Raw genomic sequence first — 20328 nt, 5'->3', positions numbered from 1 at the left:
AGACAACCGCATGGGACGAAAAAGCTCAAGAAAATGGAAGCGCCGTAAATCAAGTAAGTGCCAGGACCAACTATACCTGAGTGAATGCAAGTTATTTCTGCACGGTTTTGTTGCTGCGTGTGAGTATTATCCTGTAATTTATAACGCAGGAAGAGCTGGTTGAGCTGGACGGTTCTGTTAACTACAGGCAACGGAAGAGCAGTACTTTCATGTCTATATTCTGGCTCTCTGTGCAATCACTTGTTATGACTAAAATTAACCAGAAGAGGGCGACAGTCAGTCACTGACCTGCCCAGCTGACAAGCCACTGTCGGGGCTTTTTAGTCCCTCTGGGACCATGGGTGCCTGGCACCTGTCATTTCCACCGTGGGCCAACACAGAAACAGTAAATTGGACTAGTTTGGTAGACTGCCCATCCATCTAAAACTGAGGGTTTGGACCCAGACGAACTGTCTTGTGTCTATTCAAAAAAAAAATTACAAAGATAATCATCTCTTTAATTAATGTAGCCTATACAGTACACTTTAAAACAAAGGTGTTTTGGACTTAGACTTCTCTTTATTGATCCCTTTGGGATGACTCCCGCAAGGAAATTGAACTTCCAGCAGTTTATAAAACCCAAGGAAGGTATAAAAAAAATACTCTTTCTCTCTCTCTTTCTGTATATCCCTTTCCCCCAACCGGTCAAGACAGATGTCCGACCACTATGAGCATAGGGTCATAGCATAGCACCATGTTGAGTATCTGTAAATCCTAAATATATCCTATAGTGTACTCTAGACCTACTCTTTATGAATGGTGTCCTGAATCAGAATCAGAATTACTTTAATAATCCCAGGGGGAAATTATTTTTTATACAAAACTTAGACACTTAGACTTAGACTTCTCTTTATTGATCCTTTTGGAATGACTCCCGCAAGGAAATTGACTTTCCAGCAGCTTACAAAAACACGAGGGAGGTAGGATAACCAATAAACTCTTAGCTAAATAGATACAGAAAGTATATAAACAGTAAACAATAAACTTAAATGTATATGAAGTAGATGTAAGAATACAGGTCAAATAAAATTCATGGAAAATGAAATCAGATGAGTTAAATGTAGAGGAAATGTTTAAGATAAAATATGTATGACTGTATATGACAGAAATGAGCAGTAAGATTATTGCATGGGTTATCATATGAATTACTGCAATTCTACATGGGAAACATAAGATAAAGCCCCAGGTCTATTATAAATAAAAATATACAAGTAAGAATCTGTTGAAAAAACAATAGGCCTACATAGCCTATACATGACTAAATTATACCGTTTATAGTGTGTGTTGTGTACAGAGGGGTAGGAATGGTGCATTCGTTTATAGTATAATCTGAAAAGATTAATAACAGACATCTCTAATTTTGGGGATTTTTTTTGCTTAGTTTGGATCCCTTTGCTTTGGTGAATACCCCGATGAATCATGCAGACCTTTAAAATCCTTTGGACCCACAAGTTCAGAACCTCCTGCCCAACTAATATAGCAGCAGTACTTCCATAAAATATTTCAGTACATTTTCCACCTTTCCATCACTTCCTTTATTTCTGTGGCTTGACAATTAATCCCGTAATGGTTTGCTCGTAAACCCCTGCTGGCCACTGTTGAAATAGAGCTTGGATTCTGATGGCTTCATTCACTGGCATCAGTGTGTCAGTGTGGATAAGCACATTTTGCCAAGTGCAACACAAACTGAACTGAGTATGACAATGAGAAAAGTTGTCTCCCGTTTGAACTCCCGAACCTACAATAAAAGCACCATGATTTATCTGTGAGCAGAGTATACCCCTCCCACTCATTATTCATACTTTTCAGCATTAAATTGCCTTGTTCGTCTGGCCTTTATTTGTCAGTTGAAAGTACAAATTTTATGACCTATAACGTGATAATGTAAGTGTTTTTATTAAGCTTGTGGTGGAATCACTGACTGAATGAGATCAGAAATGAATACCATCTTTGCAGTTGCAGTACATCCAAAATGTATGGTCACATTGACACACACATCCACAAACACACTTTCCTTTTCCCTCTTGGCTTGGTGCATCAGTATGTGTGGTTCTTTGGTTGCCAAAATCATCAGTAGATATCTTCAAGCATGGAGCTGTATGAATGCTCTTTTTCCCTCCTTCCACAATATGATGTGTTTCCTTTTTTGTGTGTGTTTTGATCCCTCTCTTGCGGCCAAGCTCTGCTGTGGTAAGGCGCGGGTTCGAGTGGCGCTCCTGTGTTATTTTTGGCAGCATCAGTGGTTGGTGGCTGTTGAGGAGAAAGGAGACAGAAGGGGGATAGCATGAAGCCCAAAAAACCGAGGCTGTTTAAAGGATTTCTGTCTGAAGGAATTGCTTTGTAATGATGACTCGTTATGGATGTGTGCGTGTGTGCCCCCATGCATAAATACACGCACACAGAAAAAGACTGGCATGCACATTTGTTCATTTAGCACTTCACAAACACCTCATATACATGTTCTCATTCGCAGACCACACACTTAGAGTTGCTAAATTGCTTAACGCGTGAATTTTTATTTTTTTGTAGACTCAACACCATCCGTGTATGATGGAGCCGACATTAAAATCTACCAGCCCATTCAAATGTTTGGCCTTATTTATCCTTACTCAGTTCCTGTCACATGAGAGCTATTTCTTGTTTGTCAACCACGTTGGTAATGCTCTCTTTCCTCTGTGGGAGTCAGTCTGATACATGCTGCCCGCTCAGGCAACATGCAGTGTCAGACATTCACGCTCCTCCCTCTACGCTTCTGAAAACACCATTTGAAAAAGATTTTCTCCAACTCTATTCTTGGCCACAGATCAAGAGAACGTTATTACTCTACTTTATTTATTTATATATTGTGGTGGTAATGTGTGTGAATGTATGTGTGCGTGCTTGTGTGTGTGTGTGTGTGTGTGTGTGTGTGCGGGTGAGTGATATGTAATTGTGTATGTATGTGTGTTAACCCACAAAGATATTTCAATTTCTTCAGAATATTAAATAAACATGCAGCAGCAGCTTCAGTGAAGCGCTGCCTGCCAGTGGGTTTTGGGTTGGATGGGTGGCGGTGCTGGTGGTGAAGGGGGAGAGGGGGTTTGTGGCCGTGGCTCTGGGGGGGTGAGGCAGCTCATGGTCAGGGCCCCCGCCGGACACAGTGGCGCCTCGCGCTGGAGGACTTCTGAACCACCACACTCCTCCACCAAAACCCTGCCAACCCTGGCTCCCTGCTCCCGCTTCCAACCCAAATCACTCAGTTCTCTTTCTGCATTTGACTCCCTCTCTCTCTCTCTCTCTCTCTCTCTCTCTCTCTCTCTCTCTCTCTCTCTCTCTCTCTCCCTCTATCCCCCTCTCCCTTTCTCTCTCTCTCTCTCTCTCTCTCTCCCTTTCTATCTCTCTCTCTCTCTCTCTCTCTCTCTCTCTCTCTCTCTCTCTCTTTCTGTCTTACTATCTCTCTCTTTTCTCCCTCCTTCCTCCCTGACTCTCTTTCCTTCTTCAGTTTCCTCATTCAGTTGATCCAAATCCAGATTTATTTGCTATTTGGTCGCCTTCTCTTTTCTCACTTACCGCTTTTTTTTATTGGCCATTCTATCTGATTGAGTTCTCTTTACCTTTTGTACTGAGCGTTTTGTGTTTTTATGCATCCACCACTCCTTTTCTGAACTGTCTCTCTTAAATCCCTTCACTTAAAATGTTCCAAGGAAGTATTTAGTGGCTTGAAAAATGCAAACAAGAACGCTTTGGGCTGTATGTCAGTCAGAATACCATCATACCATCAAGATGGTAAGCATTTTAAAAAAGAAAGAACAGTTTATGCATGCTCTAGGTATTTGTAAGAGTATTAGGTTATAATTGGCCATCAAGTGTTTTTCCAATCGTCAAGAGATATAAGGATATTTCTCCCTTCCATTGTGGTCAAAATGAAGTGAACCATGCCAGCTTTATATGCTCTCACTGTAGATCCCCTTAAATGACCTTAAGTTAGAAATCTGTCTGTAAAATGTATCTTTTTTCATGATTAGTAAATGGACATTAATGTTACATGATGATTACTGATAAAGAGCCAAAGCATTACTTGATTCATGCCTTATGGGCAAATGTGGTTATCTAAAAAATCCCAACAGCGCCTACTGCTGCGTATAATTGAATTATGGATGTCAAACATGTTAAGTATGGATATGTCTTTACGTGTCACACGTGCAATTTTCTTAACTTAATTTTCCCTGGAAGCAATTTGTCATCCGGAGGCCATTAAATGGGAAGCATATTATCTTTTTAAAGGGGCACAGAGTCACCCACAACCCTCCCACAGTTCCTATAAACAATATGGCCTCATTTAGTGCCGCATTTGGAGCATCGGGCAGTTAGGGAGGACTCCCTTTAAACTTTAAAGGCAGTCCTGGGCTAGAAAGGGCTGTGATATTGTATGATTCAAGTTGGATCTATGAAAAGCACTGCACATCTAATGATGCAAGCCACACAGACCGCGTATGTTCTGTCAAAAGTGAGAGGGTGGTCTAACCTCCATCACCAATGTAATAATGACTCAATTAGGAGAGATAGGAAACAGTGCTGCAAGATACAACATTGTTGCATCAGCTGGACTCAAATTCATCTTAGCACAATAAAGTGCTACAGGGGTTGAAATATTTTTGTAGGCCGACCTGGAAGTTAGCATCGACCTGGTTCTGTTGACAAAAATCGGTGGGATTTTTCCTTTGGATTTTGGATTATGCAGAAAGTAAGCTCTATGGCAAACAAAAGTTTAAGATACTTGCATGTTTTGTTCAGAAAGATAATCTTCACAAATGAACAACATTTTTATTTATTTATTATGGTGATTTATTATATTTCTATTATTATTACTGCTATCATTTCTACTCTTCATATCATTCTAGTATATCCATTGCCATAATTATTATTATTAATAATAATACAATTATCATTGTTAGTGTTATTATCGTGGATGCTGGGCATCTCTGGGTCTCTCTCTCACTCTCTCTTTCTCTCTCTCTCTCTGTCCGTCTATCCCTTTCCCCCAACCGGTCAAGACAGATGTCCGTTCACCATGAGCATAGGGTCTTTTACAACGTTCAAACTGTCCTACTTTTCAAAACTGTCACTGTCTGCATATGGGGGTACAGATATGTTGAGTATCTGTAAATCCTAAATATATCCTATAGTGTAGTCTAGAACTACTCTTAATGGATGGTGTCCTGAATCAGAATCAGAATCAGAAATACTTTAATAATCCCAGGGGGAAATTATTTTTGCTACAGAACTTAGACACTTAGACTTAGACTTCTTTTTATTGATCCCTTTGGGATGACTCCTGCAAGGAAATTTACTTTCCAGCAGCTTACAAAAACACGAGGGAGGTATAAAAAATAAAGTATAGGATATCCAATAAACTCTTAGCTAAATAGATACAAAAAGTAAGCTGATGGCAGTGTGCAGGGGGTGGCTGGCATTGTCCATAATGTCCAGCAGTGTGTCCAGTGTCCTCGCTCTGCCACCGTCACCAGCAGTCCAGTTTCATGCTGACCACAGAGCCGGCCCGCCTGTTTATCCAGTCTGGAGGTGTCCTTCTTGGATACACTGCCCCCCAGCACACCACAGTGTAGAAGAGGACACTGGTGACCACAGACTGGTAAAACATCCACAGCAGTTTGCTGCAGATGATGAAGGACTGCAAACTCCGGATATACAAACAACACATATTATACCCTCAACATATATTAGAAAAACTTTTAAGAAATATAATCAAAAAAAGATAAAAAATACCAGACTAATGTGCAAAAGAACAGATTGCCTGTGGTTGAGTCTGAAATAACTTTTGTTATGATTTGACACTAGAAATAAAATTTTAATTGAAAATCTCTTAAGCTTGTGTTAATCACTGACCTTATTCCAGGCATCTAACCAAAAACCTGCATACATTAAGGAAAGCATTTAATCACTGAAGCATATCTGTTGTACTGTTCTGTAACATGGCGCCGTTTTTTTTCTTGACAAATGTAAATGATGGCTAAAAATGATAAGCCAAGTAGACATACATCTGCATGATAAGCCTGACCTTTTCACCTCTTTGCCTCTCTTATCTATTATGTTTTCCTCTTCAACCTGTTTCATTTAGCCTGACCTCTCCTTTTTTAGGTCATATTATGGTTCACTCAGGTCATTTTACCTTTCCCTTTGCAAAAAAAAAGTCTTATCTTGTTTTTACAGCCCGACTGCTGAGCCTCCGGGGGTGATGACATTCTTTTCTCTTTCTCCCCCCGCTCTGCCACAGAGACCCGGTCACACCTGCAGACACCTGTGCTTTTGTCTTGTTTCCAGCCTTGCACTCCCTGAGCCTGTGGCTATGCCAGAGCACAGTCCCATTGTTTTACTTGACTATTCAGTTAGGACCAGATAATAACAGGAAAAGGAGATTAATTAGCATTCACTTCAACACATCATGATGAGGTGTTCTCTCATTTGAAACAACTGGAAGCTCAGAAAGTCTCTGGAGTAATTCATTAAGGTTTATGTAACTCATCAAGTCTTATGGCTAAACTAAACAATGCTCGAGTGAATGTTTTAAAATTGTATCTTCGTGTTAGTTGGGTTTGAAATGGGCTGTGTGATGTCTTTAACTTGTGTTTCTGGGTTCTTCTGGAACAACCTTTTTAGTCCTAACAAGTGTGTGTGTTGCAGTGATTTGTTTCTGTAAATGGAGTACAGGGGCACGAGTGGGCAAACCATATGGAACAGATTGTCCAGCTTCTTCTTGTGTCACTACATGTATATTTTTCTTTTTATGACCTTATTTGAAGGGGCACTTAATGTTTCCTGGCTTTCTAAATAAAAAAAGTAAAAATAAAGTTACGGCTACATTATGCCACCACCACTGCTGAAGGACTGTATTTTAAAAAGGCAGAAAATATCAGTAGCAGCAGAGGTTTTAAAAGCTGCTGACCGTCTTCTTAACCCCCCACCCTCACTCACTGGCCTGACACACCCTACCCATACCCCATTCCCCCGTTTGCCTTTTATGTTGTGGACTCGACCGTGCGCCCACTTCAGACCACCATAAACATGTCGGTCCCTGATGACAGAGTCGGCCCTGGGACGTTTTATATAAATTGACCTCAACTACAGCTCATTAGAAGCCCTAAATTGGAACCATGCACCCTGGGAAGTGTAAATGTTACAACAGGAGAGTCAGTAGCCTCAGGGGGTTCCAGTTGTACAGGTCTTCACTTCTGTAATGAAACTTTGGGATTTTATTTATATAAAATTTTTAAAAAATGTTGTCCATTGTGCCTTTTTTTAATGAGTGGCAGAATCATGTAGTTGAGAAGGATGTTGGGGAGAGGGGTTTTAACATATTTCTGAAATAATTTTACATGCTTATCATTTATTTGAACCATCACATGTTAACCTCTTTGCCTATTAACATATTATTAAGATTCACTCTTTGAATACTTCTTTGTCAGCTGCTGTTAAAGTACATAACACATCTGTTGTAGGCTTCATTTAGTCTTTCCTGAGACTCTTTTAACACAGAGGAGGTTAGTCCACCCACCAAGTATTTTTATTGCTTATTTTGTCTGCTGCAATATAACCTGAATGACCCAACTGGACAGAAAGACACACAAGTGCCACTTGTCGTGACTTTAACTCTTTATCTTTAATGTCAACTACAGTGGCAGCACAGTCTCAAATTTCAGACAGACTAAAATATACTTGATGGGCAGCTCAGCTTCTCCTCAGCTTTCGTATCTCCACATCACGTCTTTCGTCCTGCATCCTGCCTTAATTGGGCTCCTTTGTTTGACCACCTCCCTCAATAAACAATACAACCACAGCTCCCCTGTCCTAATCCCCTCCTCTTCTCTTGACTCTGCTGGAGCTTCACAGTAATTACCCCTCTCAAGCCAGAGAGTGGAGTAATTGTCTAGAGTGTAACTACAGTGGCTCTCTGAAAGGGGATCATTGTGTGTGGTTAAGACTTCACTTCAGTGGATGGCTTTGTTTGTGCTCCAAAAGATAATGAAAGTATTCGGTTGGCCATGGTGAGGTGGAAATATAGTAAGATATGAAAAGAACGACAGTGACTGAGGAGAAGAGGGGATGAGGTGTGGAGGAGTGAGCTTCATGCTCAAGGAGCGACTGCTTTTCTCTTTTCTTTTACATTTAAGAAACAACTTTACACATGAATAACAGCAGCGGAGAAAATGCCTTTGAAATTTCTTTACTTTTGAAAGCACCAAAAATTGTTGTGATTCCACATCACAACTTTTACAACATGTTAACCTTTAAGAGGTTTAATGCTTTATTAATATTTACAGTATCTTAATCACTCATTTCACAAGTCAGCAAGTGGTAGTTCATCTCTACAATGCAAACAATTATGAACAACAAATTAAGCTCTTATGCTTATGTTTGTTAATGCAACATAGATATTTTTCATTGTGGAAAGTTACACAAAATATAGAAAATACATAAAAAAGTAGAAAAATAACACACCTAACAATATCTATAATGTTGTACATATAGAGTATGTACAAACAAGGAGAAGCCCTTATTAATCATTATTTTGCCAGGTGTGGAAGACTTCACAATTATAAGATTATATAGAAATAGTTTACACACACATCTAACTTCAAGATCTATAAATAAATCTTTAAAAACATAATCCAAACTCCACGTTATAACTAATAAATAAGAAAAAAAGTCTTTAATTTAACGCATTTTACTTTCATTTTGGCCAACTTCAACTATCTTGCGTTTATTTCGGCATTATATTTCCTGCAGGGTGCAAGATAATCTTCCATGTGTATAATTTAAGACATAAATTAGATTATTTATGTAAATATGAATTTAAATTAGACATAGTAAGAAGCAAACAGCAAACAAAAGTGAATTGCAAAACATTTTACATGAACAAGTCTTTGGCAACAAAAAGCAGTAAGTAAGACTGTCCACTGATTGTTTCAAGAATAATGAATAAGTATCATAATACAGCTGTAAATCAGATTTTTTTTTTTCGAGGCATGCAATGCTCCATCAACCCCATCATCCTCCTAACCATAAGTCTCCTTCTTAAACTACTTTCTTTTTGCGGCTTCAGAGCTCTTTTCCTTCTGCTTTTGCAGATTAAATTTCCCCAGTGGTTTGTCTCATTTGAAAGGCAGAAAATGTGTGCATGAGTGCCTGTGTGTGTGTGTGTTTGTGTGTGTGTGTGTGTGTGTGTGTGTGTGTGTGTGTGTGCATGTGCGCGTGTGTGTCTGCATATGCATTGAATGCTTGCACATTTGCTCATAGTTAATTCTTTGCTTGTGTATGTGCGCACTTGTTATATTTATTTCCATGTAAATCATGGCTTGGTTTTTCATATTTTTGTGTGTGTTTGTGTCTGCCTACACAAATGCATTGGTATTTGTTTGCAGGCTTGCTTATATTTGTGTGTGTGGCCAGGCGAAAATAAAGTAATTGCTACCTGCAACATGCTCAGTCATTTATCATATCAAGTCTTTTCAAACATGGGCTGATATCCTTTGCATGTTTTTGAACAAAATACTGTCTTTTTTTATGTAGACGGAGGATTTTTCCACCGTAATAAACAAACCCACCATATCTCAAATATTACTGCACTGAAGACTTAATGAAGTCAGATCTCCAACAGTCCGCTGCTGTTCTCCACTCCATTAGGTGTGCCGGTCTTCTCATCTCCATTGGTGATTTGGTCAGCGACGTTATTGGTGGGTACAGCGCTGGTGCTGAGCTCTGTGGTCTCCTCACTTCGAGGATCTGTCTCTCCCTCCACAGCTGCAGCTTTCCCCTGCATTGCAGAATCTGCATGGGTCTTCTGGTGCTTGGAGAGGTGGTCGCTGCGTGTGAAACGCTTGTTGCACAGTAGACAGGTGAACTTCTTCTCCCGGGTGTGGGTACGCACGTGTCTCTCCAGTTCGTCTGAGCGGGTGAAACGCTTGCCGCAGAACAGCCAGTTGCAAACAAAGGGCCGCTCGCCAGTGTGCCAGCGCAGGTGGGCTTTGAGGTGGGAGGCTTTGCCATAGACTTTCCCACAGCCCGGAATGTGGCAGCTGTGAACCGGCTTCTTCCTCAGGGATGCAGCTGAGGCACCAAGCCTCTCCAGCTCCTGGCAGTTGGGGCAGTCACATGAGGACCTGGTTGGTGCACCCCCTCCGCTGTAGCCCCCTGATCCCCTAGCAGGCTTTAGGCCCATGGGACTCTCAATCAGCCCCGCACTTTGCACAGGCTTGGGCTTGTACATGTCCTGGGGCAGCATGTGCTGTGAGGGCTGGAGGAGGTGTGAGGAGGAGCCCAGTCCCACAGAAGGGTAAGGAGCTGGGTTGAGTGGTGTAAAATCGGTGCTGTAACTGGGCAGCTGTGGGCTAAGGGAGGCCTGAGGTGCCACAGGCTGCAGGGAGGCCTGGAGACCTCCATCCGCCTGGGACTGGGTTGATGACAGCCAGTTGGAGTTGGGGTGGACATCCCACCAGGAGGACGTGGCATTAGCCGGAGCAGCGGTAATGCCAGGGTGGATACCGGCTTTATACCAGGAGCCATAGGGGTGTGTCATATCCAGTGAGGTATAGACACTGGTGAGGCAGTCAGCCGTAGCGTGGGCCTTGGACACTAAAAGAGACGGGTCCTGGGAGATGGAGGTTTGGAAGGAGTGGGAGAAGGGATTATATTCTGTAGTATAACCTCCAGCTGAAGGAGGGGGGCTTCCAGTGGGGGTAAGCAGCCCGCCACCTCCTCCTCCTCCAGCTGTGGTAAAGGAGCCAGTGTAGGAGTCCGCCAGGCCACTGCCATCTGCAGTTCGCCCGTTCTTAGCTGTCTGAAGGTCAGAGGTCATGATGTAGGGTTTCTTTACTGGAGTAGCGCTGCCAATCTTACCAGGTGTAGCCGAATCCCTAATGGGGCTTGTGCTTCCAAACTTGTTACAGGTAGCCGTTAACATAGCCAGAGGACTGGAGCCATAACGTGCGTCTTCCTGGGGAGGAGGAGACAAGGGAGAAAATGAGACTGTCTGCAGGAAATGGCTGCTTGCTGCTGCTGTTTCTGTCAGTGTCAACTCTAATAAAAAACTTATGTCAGACTGCCACCGCTGGCTTTTCCTGCTCTCTCCGTTTTCAAAGTGGTCAGGGCAATTTTAAGCAGTGAATGTTTATGCTTGTGTAGGTTCTGCTCTGCTCAGCAAATGAGGAATTCCCTTACTTAAACCACTTTATACAAGCAATTCTTAATTTTGCATTCATGTTTGCTTTAAACTTTTTCCACCTTTCTTCATGGTCTCATGCATAAACATACATTGTGTAATCATGTGTATGTGCTGTACTATTAAATGTGTCTCATTCATAGCAGACACACATATCTTGTCAAACACTGAAGATTTTAAACAAACTAATGGTACATTGTGTCAAAACAGTCTCACTATTGCCTGTTTAATTTTCTAACAGATTTTGTATGTACCATTATGTCTGTTTATCATTATGTTGATTGTCAATTTATGACCCTTCATGTAACCATTTAGAGTCTTTTAGAAAACAACAGCATTTACCACTTTTCACCACCAAAGGAATTTCACTTTACATAAAAAAACTTTTTTATACATTTTTTTCTTGTATTTCCCTTTTCCATGCGGCAGGTAACGAAACATTATAGGACATGCATGGTGTCTGTCTGTACTACAACACACTGTACATATGGATACAATGGCTGAAGAATCACTGTTCCTATTTCTATAATATTTCTATAGAATTTCGCAGTGTTTTGTTTAATATGTAGTTTACTAAATTGCATGTTACCTGATCTATTCTATGGCGAATAAATATATTAAAGCCTTTTTTTTATTCCAGGCACACAGCATGTCTTTTAAATCTTAGTCTATAACTTTGACTGGCTGTGAATAGAATATTATCATATCTTTAAGGTGTGGATCAGGGTCTTTCCATTCAGACTGACTCTCTATTCAGAGGTGATAAGTGATTATCTCTTTCTCTCCCAACCAGCCCCAGGGTCAGCCCAGTTTTTCGGTTGATTATGTTTAATTAATTAAAAACTGTAAGGTATTTTACTGCTCCCACGATGCCTGCTATTTTCTTAATTTCTGCTCCATCTACTGGCAACTTCACAGCTTGGCCATGTAAGATACATGTGTTTTAATCTTCTATTTTCTCTTAGATATAGGATTTATGCATGGTGCTTAGAGGAAATGTAAATCCAGACTAACTTAATCCAGAGTTGTAAAGTTTCATGTTAGCAGCTCACTCTTAACTTGCTTTAAATCACCTATTATTAAGACCTAAGATCGTTTTTCATTAATACACTTGATGATTTTCTTTATCCTGCTATGTCACAGATTTATGGTCAGTCAAATATTGTTCTTCAGACCTCAAATACCCTCAAACTGGGCTATAGAATTCCTTATTTCAACGTACAACTACATGCCTTTAATATCAACTTTAAACAGCATTCACATCATAAAAGTTGAGTCACAGAAAAAAGAAGAAAATTCTACTTACAATTACATTCCCTACCTCCAGAATAGATGCGGCCATCCCTGAGAAACAAAATCCTAAGGAAGCTGAGGGGAGAGGGAGAAGCGCAGCTCGGAGTCCCAGGACAGTTTGGAAGAAGTTGAGCACTCACGCGGGGAAGTGTTTTGAGGCACGGGGAGCCCGCCCCCTAATTATAGGCTATGGGCTCTTTGAAGACTCGCTAAGAGGCAATAAAAACTGAGAGCTGGAGGAAACTGGATGGAGATTGGTGGATAGAAAGAGGACATCCCACCTCCCCAAATGGAGAGTGTTGAATCATTTTTTCAAGATAAATGCATGAATGGGTTACTCATCAATCACCATGAGGACATTATTTCAGTTTCACTGGCATTATTTTTTCCACTGGGATTATTCAGTGGAGTCTGAAGGGAAAGACTACAGTTTAACATCATCTCCCGGAGAATTATCTTGCCGGATACGAGATTTAGACACGCTGTAAATTGTATTCATGCTGTTAGACACATTACTATAGGAGCACTGTAAATAAGAAACCAACTAAATCTCCCCCCTCCTGAGAGAGGAAGAATAACAAAAGAACATGTAGCCTCGGCCTACGCCACATAAATAAAAAAAATTAAGCTGACTGAGTCTGTGGTTTCCATCTGAGATTTTATTATTCTGGTTTCAACCATGTCTCTGTTTCCAATATTCTTAAATGCATTTAACTGCCTTTTTAGACATTAGCTGTAATGGTTAAAGAGACAGAACTACAGAGACAAGCGAAGCAGGAAAGGATCATGTCATTAAATAAAATAAAGAAGAGATTAGCACATAAAATAAAATAAATTCAAAAGGAGAATTCACAAGGAGAGGCAAAAGACTAACAAGGATTGTTTCCCCAAGTGAGATGAAAAGAGGAAGAAATGAAAGAGGAAAGTTTGAACACTATGTAAAAAATATAGTCTTGTCAAAAGCAGTTGAGTTAAGTTATATTTCAAAATCTTCCAACAAGTCTATTCCTATAGCATAGTGTCACAATGAACACATGAAGGAGAAAAAAAACATTGTCTTTTGACAGAAAAGTATTATTTAAAAAAGTCCAAGAGAAAAAGGATCTGAAAATAATTCTGTATTTAGAGAGAAAAATATGCTTTTATTTCAGAAGTTTAAAGTAATCTTATTTAACATGATATTATTGAACTGTGTGTCGTTTATAAACTGAAGATACATTTCAGTAAATAGAATATATTTAGTCTATCAGATTTGTTATTTAAAAAGCATTTTAAAATGTAATTTATTGGTTGAAAAAGTCAAAAACTGAACTTTCAGTCTCGGGTGAGACAGATTCTCAGCGCCTTTTTGTGGGCGTCTCGTTTTCTAAAGGAGAGCATAGAAGATTAAAATTGTTGTCAAAAATAAACATATAATTTCTGTCCTTATTTTCTCCTCAATTACAGGGCATGGTCAGAGCTGGGCTTGTCGTTCTGGAGAGTCTGGCCCTCACATGAACACAGCGGCTATATTTGGCAGTCTGCTCTCCAACTGACCTTCATCTCTTTATTTTCTTATTCCAGCAGGACTGTGAGTAGAAGAACAAAGGCTGCTACATGCAGCACTGTACACTGTCACACACAGGATTGTGCTTGAAGTCGTACAAACCTTTATTACTCATCTCAAACTGGCAAAGTGTCACAGAAGGCAAGAGATGGCGACACCTTTCTATCTGTCTATCTCTCTCTCTATATTTCTGTTTTTCTGTCTGTCTGTCTGTCTGTCCGTCCGTCCATCCGTCTATCTATCTATCTATCTATCTATCTATCTATCTATCTATCTATCTATCTATCTATCTATCTATCTATCTATCTATCTATCTATCTATCTGTCCGTCTGCCATCTGTCTCTCTATCTATCTATCTATCTCCAGATACATGTGCTATACGCTGTAATCTCTTCACACTTTCTTAAGCATTTCCCTGCCCTCTCATTTGACACATGGTGTGTTACATATGTAAATCTTTAAATGAAGTGTTCCTTTTCTTCTTAGCGTTCATTAATGCTTTAAATGTTTTACATTTAAGTGAAATGAGAGGGAAGGTATAAAGCTCCTATGCTGCCGCAAAAGTGGTCCGCAATGGACCGCTTTTCCTCATTTTTATAAGACTTGTAGTAATCTAAAACCTTGGCGTGTTCCCATTTACAGTTCTCTTCAAAAGAGAGCAAGTGAGATCTATAATTAGAGAATGCGTTAAGCTCTTAACAGCCTCTTCAAAAAGCTTTCTCTCCTCTATTTACTATTTTCTGCTCTGTGTGGTTTCGATTTTTTGGTAGGTACAGTAGGCATTGCAGGCTTGATGAACCTCGGGGCGTTGGGTGGGCACGATTATCTTCCCCAGGGCTGATTATATGTCTTGTATGGATAGTTATTGACCATATGACAGCTATCAGTTGTATTAGTAGTTACAGGTTTTTGTAGTGTTGCTAGTTCATTAGCCCAAGCCCGTTTGCATGCAACAAGCATGTAATAAATTACAAAAATCTTATTTTTTTCAACTTAATAGTAGTTTTCTATGCTTTCTAGTTGATTCTGGTCTAAATAGGCAATTGATGACATATACATATATATATATATATATATATATATATATATTTATCAAGGGCTGGGTATTGTTTAAAAAGTATGATACCTGTTCCCTTAAAGTAATACTAATACCATTAGAGTACTTGGTTTGATACCCTTTTTTATTTCATCTGATACCCTTACCCATTTGATATCATATAAATGAAAGCATCTCAGGATGCTGAACTGTCAACTCCTTCATATACACTGTACTCAACTTCACCACACCAAAGAGTGTATGAGTTGTAGCTATTACGGTAGTGGGGCGATCACACGTTGCGTTAAATAGAAGAGACACTTGCAGACATTGACAGTTAGCACCGGCCAGATACCCTCAGAGGATTCTGGGTAAAGTCCTCAGGGACCCAGCATCTAAGATCTCTGAACTGTGTCACAGTGCTGTTGAGCTCAACTAACCAGATTCACCAGAACATTGACTTGACTTGAGCAGTGTCTTTGACAGATAGAATAGTAAAATTGACCTTGTCTTGTTTTATTCAGATCTGAACATGACCAAAAAGTATCTTCTGTGTGCAGAAATGATTTCCTCTGAAATGGGACGAACCTGACACCACTTCTGCAAAGTCTGGATTCAAGAGCACAAACCATTATTTAGCTTTGGCAATATAAATAAGCAAATATTAAGACAATAAGTAGTGACTAAAATTGTATACAGACATATGTATGTGTGTCTCATTTAATTGATTTCATTACTCACAATGACTTTGTTGTAGTTCTTATTGCAAGTGCAGGCTGCCTGCAATTTACCAGAACATCCATCAAGAGATGACACAGTTTGCTAATTGCTGTATTTAATTTTATGAATGATATTTTTGAATAGAAATTATAATGTATTCTAAAGCCTTGGCATCAATTTCTTGTGCTTGTTTTTGTTTTCAGAAAATGTTTCACAGGACGCAGTAAGACTGTGTCCAACATAGACTGTCTCTATGATGTTCAGCAGTGGTCAACTTTTCCGTGCAAGTCTTCCGTTCAAGTCGTTTCACGCTGGCAGAGATTTTTCTTTTGGTTGCTCAGCTCGATAGAAAGTGTAACCACTCCCAGTTCGATTGAAGTGATGGCAGTGAGTGTGCAGTTTGTTTGCCTTCAGAGGAGATATAGTCTTCTCCATGTCTCAACATAGTTCAGCGTTTGCTGTTGTAGCCTCAGGACAGAAACACTTGGTGGTCAGAGTTTACGTGGCGTAAGTTCCTTGTGTTGAGTGCGAAAACAGACTTGAAGAAGCATGTGAAGGCAGATGCCTGAATACATAATTTTTCTTACTAAGGCTGGGTACTGAACCTTATTTATTTGAGTACCCAACACAATGTGTCAGGAGAAGCTGGTATTGAAAACTGTCTGGTGCCAACCCTGGTGATGAATGCTTGGTCTTGTTTAGGTGTTCTTTGATCTGACATTTCCTGATATAACTATAATTTAGCTAATTTTAGACTGCAATAAATTAAGCTCTTGCACTGCTGCTTTGTGTTGAGACAACATGAAACACATACATTTGATAAGTTTTAAGTATTCTGTTAAAGTTAGTCTTGCATAGCCAGACCTATCTCCACACCACTGTGTCAGCGTTGGGGAAACACTTGTTTGTATTTCTTTAAACCAATCACAATCATCTTGGGGGGAGCGAAGCGGATGGTGCCCTTACCAAACAGATAGCGGAACGGCTTTATCCCAGCACTGTACATCTGGTGAGCCAGACTAAATTAAAGTAGAAAAACATATTTATAATCAAACATTTTTAATCTTCAAATTAGGGTCTACTATGATTTTAGTTTTTGGTACCAAAACACAGTTATCACATTGACACCGATATCAACATTTTTTAAACAATATCGAATCCTACCTGCTAGTATTCTTTTAATCTTATAAAGCAAGTTGAATATAAGAGGACCAACGTGGGTAGAAAATTTCAGTAGTCTTTCAAGCACTTTGGAGGCATGCAGTACTCTCAATAGCTTTGTTTTGTTCACTTTAGAACAAGCAAGTTCATCCAGCAGGCATCTTTCTTGAAATAGTAGTGAACTCTTTGCCAGATAGTTTGTCTTGGTGGTGCAGCTGCAGTACAAATATGCATAAAACAAAGCAGTGGGAGTCCTTGATATGAGACTGTCTATACATTGACATCACATGCTTGGTTTTTAATGTATCCTTTTGGGGGTGAATGGCCTTCTGTTTTCTACATTGGTTTTAAATTGGCCTCTTGGTATCATTAGGCCATTACAGCAACCAAGTAAGTGTGTATAATGGTGGATCAATGGAATATCTCGCCATAATGCATTTCCCTTGACATTCCCCTTTGGGCTGCAACCCTCAGAAAATTAACAATGTTAATAATACTGCGACGGAGGGGGAAAATTGAAATGATTAGATGTGTTTTACTTCGCTGCTGATGGAAATGTGGTGAGAGGGAATCAGGGTCAGGGATAGACTTGCCTTGCAGCATGACTCCGTGCTATTTTTCCAGGCTGTGTGGTCAAAGATTCAGAGAGCTTGTCAACGGAAAATGAGAGAGCGAGAGAAGTGGGGGAGAAGAGAGAAAGAGAGAGACGTATAGACAGAAAGACTGGGAGAGAGACAGGGTGGTTGGGTTATACAACGCACCAGTGAATATCATGTTCATTTGCACTGCTGTTGATGCTGCTGATTGTGGCATCACGTTAGTCACTTATGCCTTTTTGAGACATGAAAAGCAACAACATGCTTTTAATAAAATGACCTGCCCGGCTCGAGTGGTCTGGCTCTACTTTGGGGCATGTTGGTGGTTTTGAGTAATTCAACCACCAACAGGCTGCATTTCAACCAGTGGACAGAACATATTCAGTCACCAGACATGGTGGCAATCACATGTAGCAACTAAGGAGAAAGTAATTCTTTCCCTATATAAATGCAAATAGAACGAAGCTAAATGTTTCCTTCTGCTCTGTACTTTGAATATTGTTTCTAAAGAGTAAAATAATTTCAGTCTGACATCCCCAACCCTAGTAAAGTTCATTCCTGTCTCGCTGTGATGTCTCAGTGACCACAAATGTCAGAAATAATCCCACATGGCATTATGGAGACATTAATTGTTTTCCTCCTATAGAGAATTTTTACTGTTCGCAGCATGACAGAATTATATTACAAATGTTCCTGTAGGCTACAGGGTATTACATGCAAGTATCAGCTCTAGAAACACAGAAGTCCATCTAGTCCCAAACAAATCCCAGTCCACCGCCTTCTTGCTGTATACAAGCTGACATCTGGCCTGTAATCTCCCTGTCTGTCGAGGAGACCTGTGGCCACCTAATGACCCTAACAGGCGTCATGCATGCAATTGCTCAGGATGGCGCAATGACAGTCTCTTTCAATATCTCTTTATACATACTTTGTGAAATGAGAGGGACTTTGAGGAGTACTACGCTTTATGCTGGACATTGCAGGAGGACTGGGGAGTTGGACATGTGTTTGATCCTCAATAGGATGAGGTATACGACTGCAACCAACATAATACCCTTCCCTTTCCAAGCGTGTAGTGGTGGCCTTTAGGTAATGTAAAAACATGAAAGGCTCTCTCTTGATCTTATGTTCTGTTTGTTAATTTTGGGCTACTGTACAAAAATCAGTCTTTTCTCATTCCCCAGTGCGTCAAATACAGCCACTTTGTCATGGCCCTTGGCGTTTGTTACCGATACACAAAGCACCCTTCAGTTTCTTTATGAAACACACCAGGTTTTTTAACTCTTAACCAAAAAGTGGCATAAATAGACGCTCAGAGAAAAATGCCTCAGTAGTCAGAGTAGGGAGGAGGTCGGAGTGGTGGATGCCTCAAACAAATACAGAGCTCCCCATCGACATTTGGACAGCAGAAAGTCTACACATCTTCCGCCGCAGGCTAAAAACGCATCTTTCTCTTGAAGATGATTTATTTGAACAAAAAATCAATTAAAAAAAGCACTTCTATGTAGCACTGTATAGTTTGGCTTATTTGAAGGTAACAAACTTCCTTAATACTAGCTCTTATGGTCTGTACCCTAATTGATGAATGCACTTATTGGAATTCGGACAGAAGTGTCAGCTAAATGTAATGTAATGAGACCCAGGAGACCCAGGAAAGTTCTGTTTGTGTCCCATGTGTCAACTTACTCTTTAGTTACAGACATAATTGTTTTAACCACACCCAGAATCTTCTCCTAACCATGGTTTTGATGCCTAAACCTAACCAAGTTTTGTTTGAATTCCCAATGTAAACCACATGTATGCTGGGTTTAAAACAGCGACCATTGAGGCGACTACTATCCCATCCGGTAGAACATGCGCCCCATGTAGGTTGAGTCCTTTGCAGCAGCCCGAGTTCTTACCCGCAGTTCTTTGCTGCATGCCATGCCGTCTCTCTCACCCCTTTCCTATCATTCTCCAGGTGTTCTATACAATGAAAGGCAATAAAAAGGCCTTAAAAAATTATCAAAAAAGAAAGAAAAACAGTGACCGTAGTGGTGCGTCACATTTTTAGGCACTGGGCTACCCAGGGCTAATTCTTAGTGAAAACAAAAACATGATTCTTAGTTTCAGGTGATTTTAAATGAAAACATAATTTAGAATATTATATTCGATTTCTGCCAACAGATCCGTTAAAAACATCTTTCTTCTATAATGTTAAAAAAGTAAAATATGAAGTTTATAACATATAAAGTAGAAATAACATGTATGTGTGAGTTAGAAGTCCAGTATATGTGTGTTTGTGTGCTTCCACATGTTTCATCCGACTTCATCCGAGTTAAGTTTACTTGCTGTGATCCTTCTGATCAGTTAGCTACATTTTGCTATCACATGTTAGCTCTTAATTTCTTTGAACACTGTCCTGTCAGAAGGTACTGAGCTGCAGGGCAGCCCACCACCTTCCACGCTCCCCCGGTTTATACATATTTAGTCAGTGCCCCCAGACCCTGACAGCAGCTGGTGCTGAGGTTTGGGTGGGAGCTCATTACTCCTTGGTGGAGCCCTGCCAAAAGGAGGGGAGGGTTTTTTAAAAGGAGTAAATTGAGGTTTTCTTTTTTGGGTTACTTTATTTCGTATGGGTAAATCCGACTCCATGCATCGCGTGATCTGTTCCATGTGTCGTGTGTGTGCCACCAGCAGTCATCTCTGGTCTCCTCGCACTGAAAATAACTTCCGTCTAAC

At 40.2% G+C, this 20328-nt stretch overlaps 1 protein-coding gene across 2 annotated transcripts; it reads right to left on the bottom strand.

The window, feature by feature from the left end:
* Positions 1-8244: 8244 nt before the first annotated feature.
* Positions 8245-12656, bottom strand: sp7 (Sp7 transcription factor). 2 transcript variants are annotated; one of them, XM_083939218.1, is made up of 2 exons: positions 12561-12656; positions 8245-11029 (listed from the first exon to the last, which is right to left on the bottom strand). In XM_083939218.1, the coding sequence occupies exons 1-2, from the start codon at positions 12594-12596 to the stop codon at positions 9680-9682; spliced, it is 1386 nt and encodes a 461-aa protein (XP_083795344.1). In that variant the 5' UTR covers positions 12597-12656; the 3' UTR covers positions 8245-9679. The 2 variants fall into 2 exon arrangements, with proteins under 2 accessions (XP_083795344.1, XP_083795345.1); XM_083939219.1 differs by having other exon boundaries at positions 12576-12638.
* Between the last annotated feature and the right edge of the window lie 7672 nt (positions 12657-20328).

The sequence above is a fragment of the Echiichthys vipera genome (assembly GCF_963691815.1).
Source record: "Echiichthys vipera genome assembly, chromosome: X".
Lineage (NCBI taxonomy): Eukaryota > Metazoa > Chordata > Actinopteri > Perciformes > Trachinidae > Echiichthys > Echiichthys vipera.
Note: the sequence above shows the minus strand (reverse complement) of the source record. Positions and strands in the feature narration are given on the sequence as shown.

Excerpts from the sequence above, each read along its gene's own strand:
- sp7 (XM_083939218.1), bottom strand. The coding sequence starts at position 12,596 with ATGGCCGCATCTATTCTGGAGGTAGGGAATGTAATT. Across the intron at positions 11,030-12,560 it reads TGGAGGTAGGGAATGTAATT|GAAGACGCACGTTATGGCTC; the intron begins GTAAGTAGAATT and ends CCTCCTCCCCAG.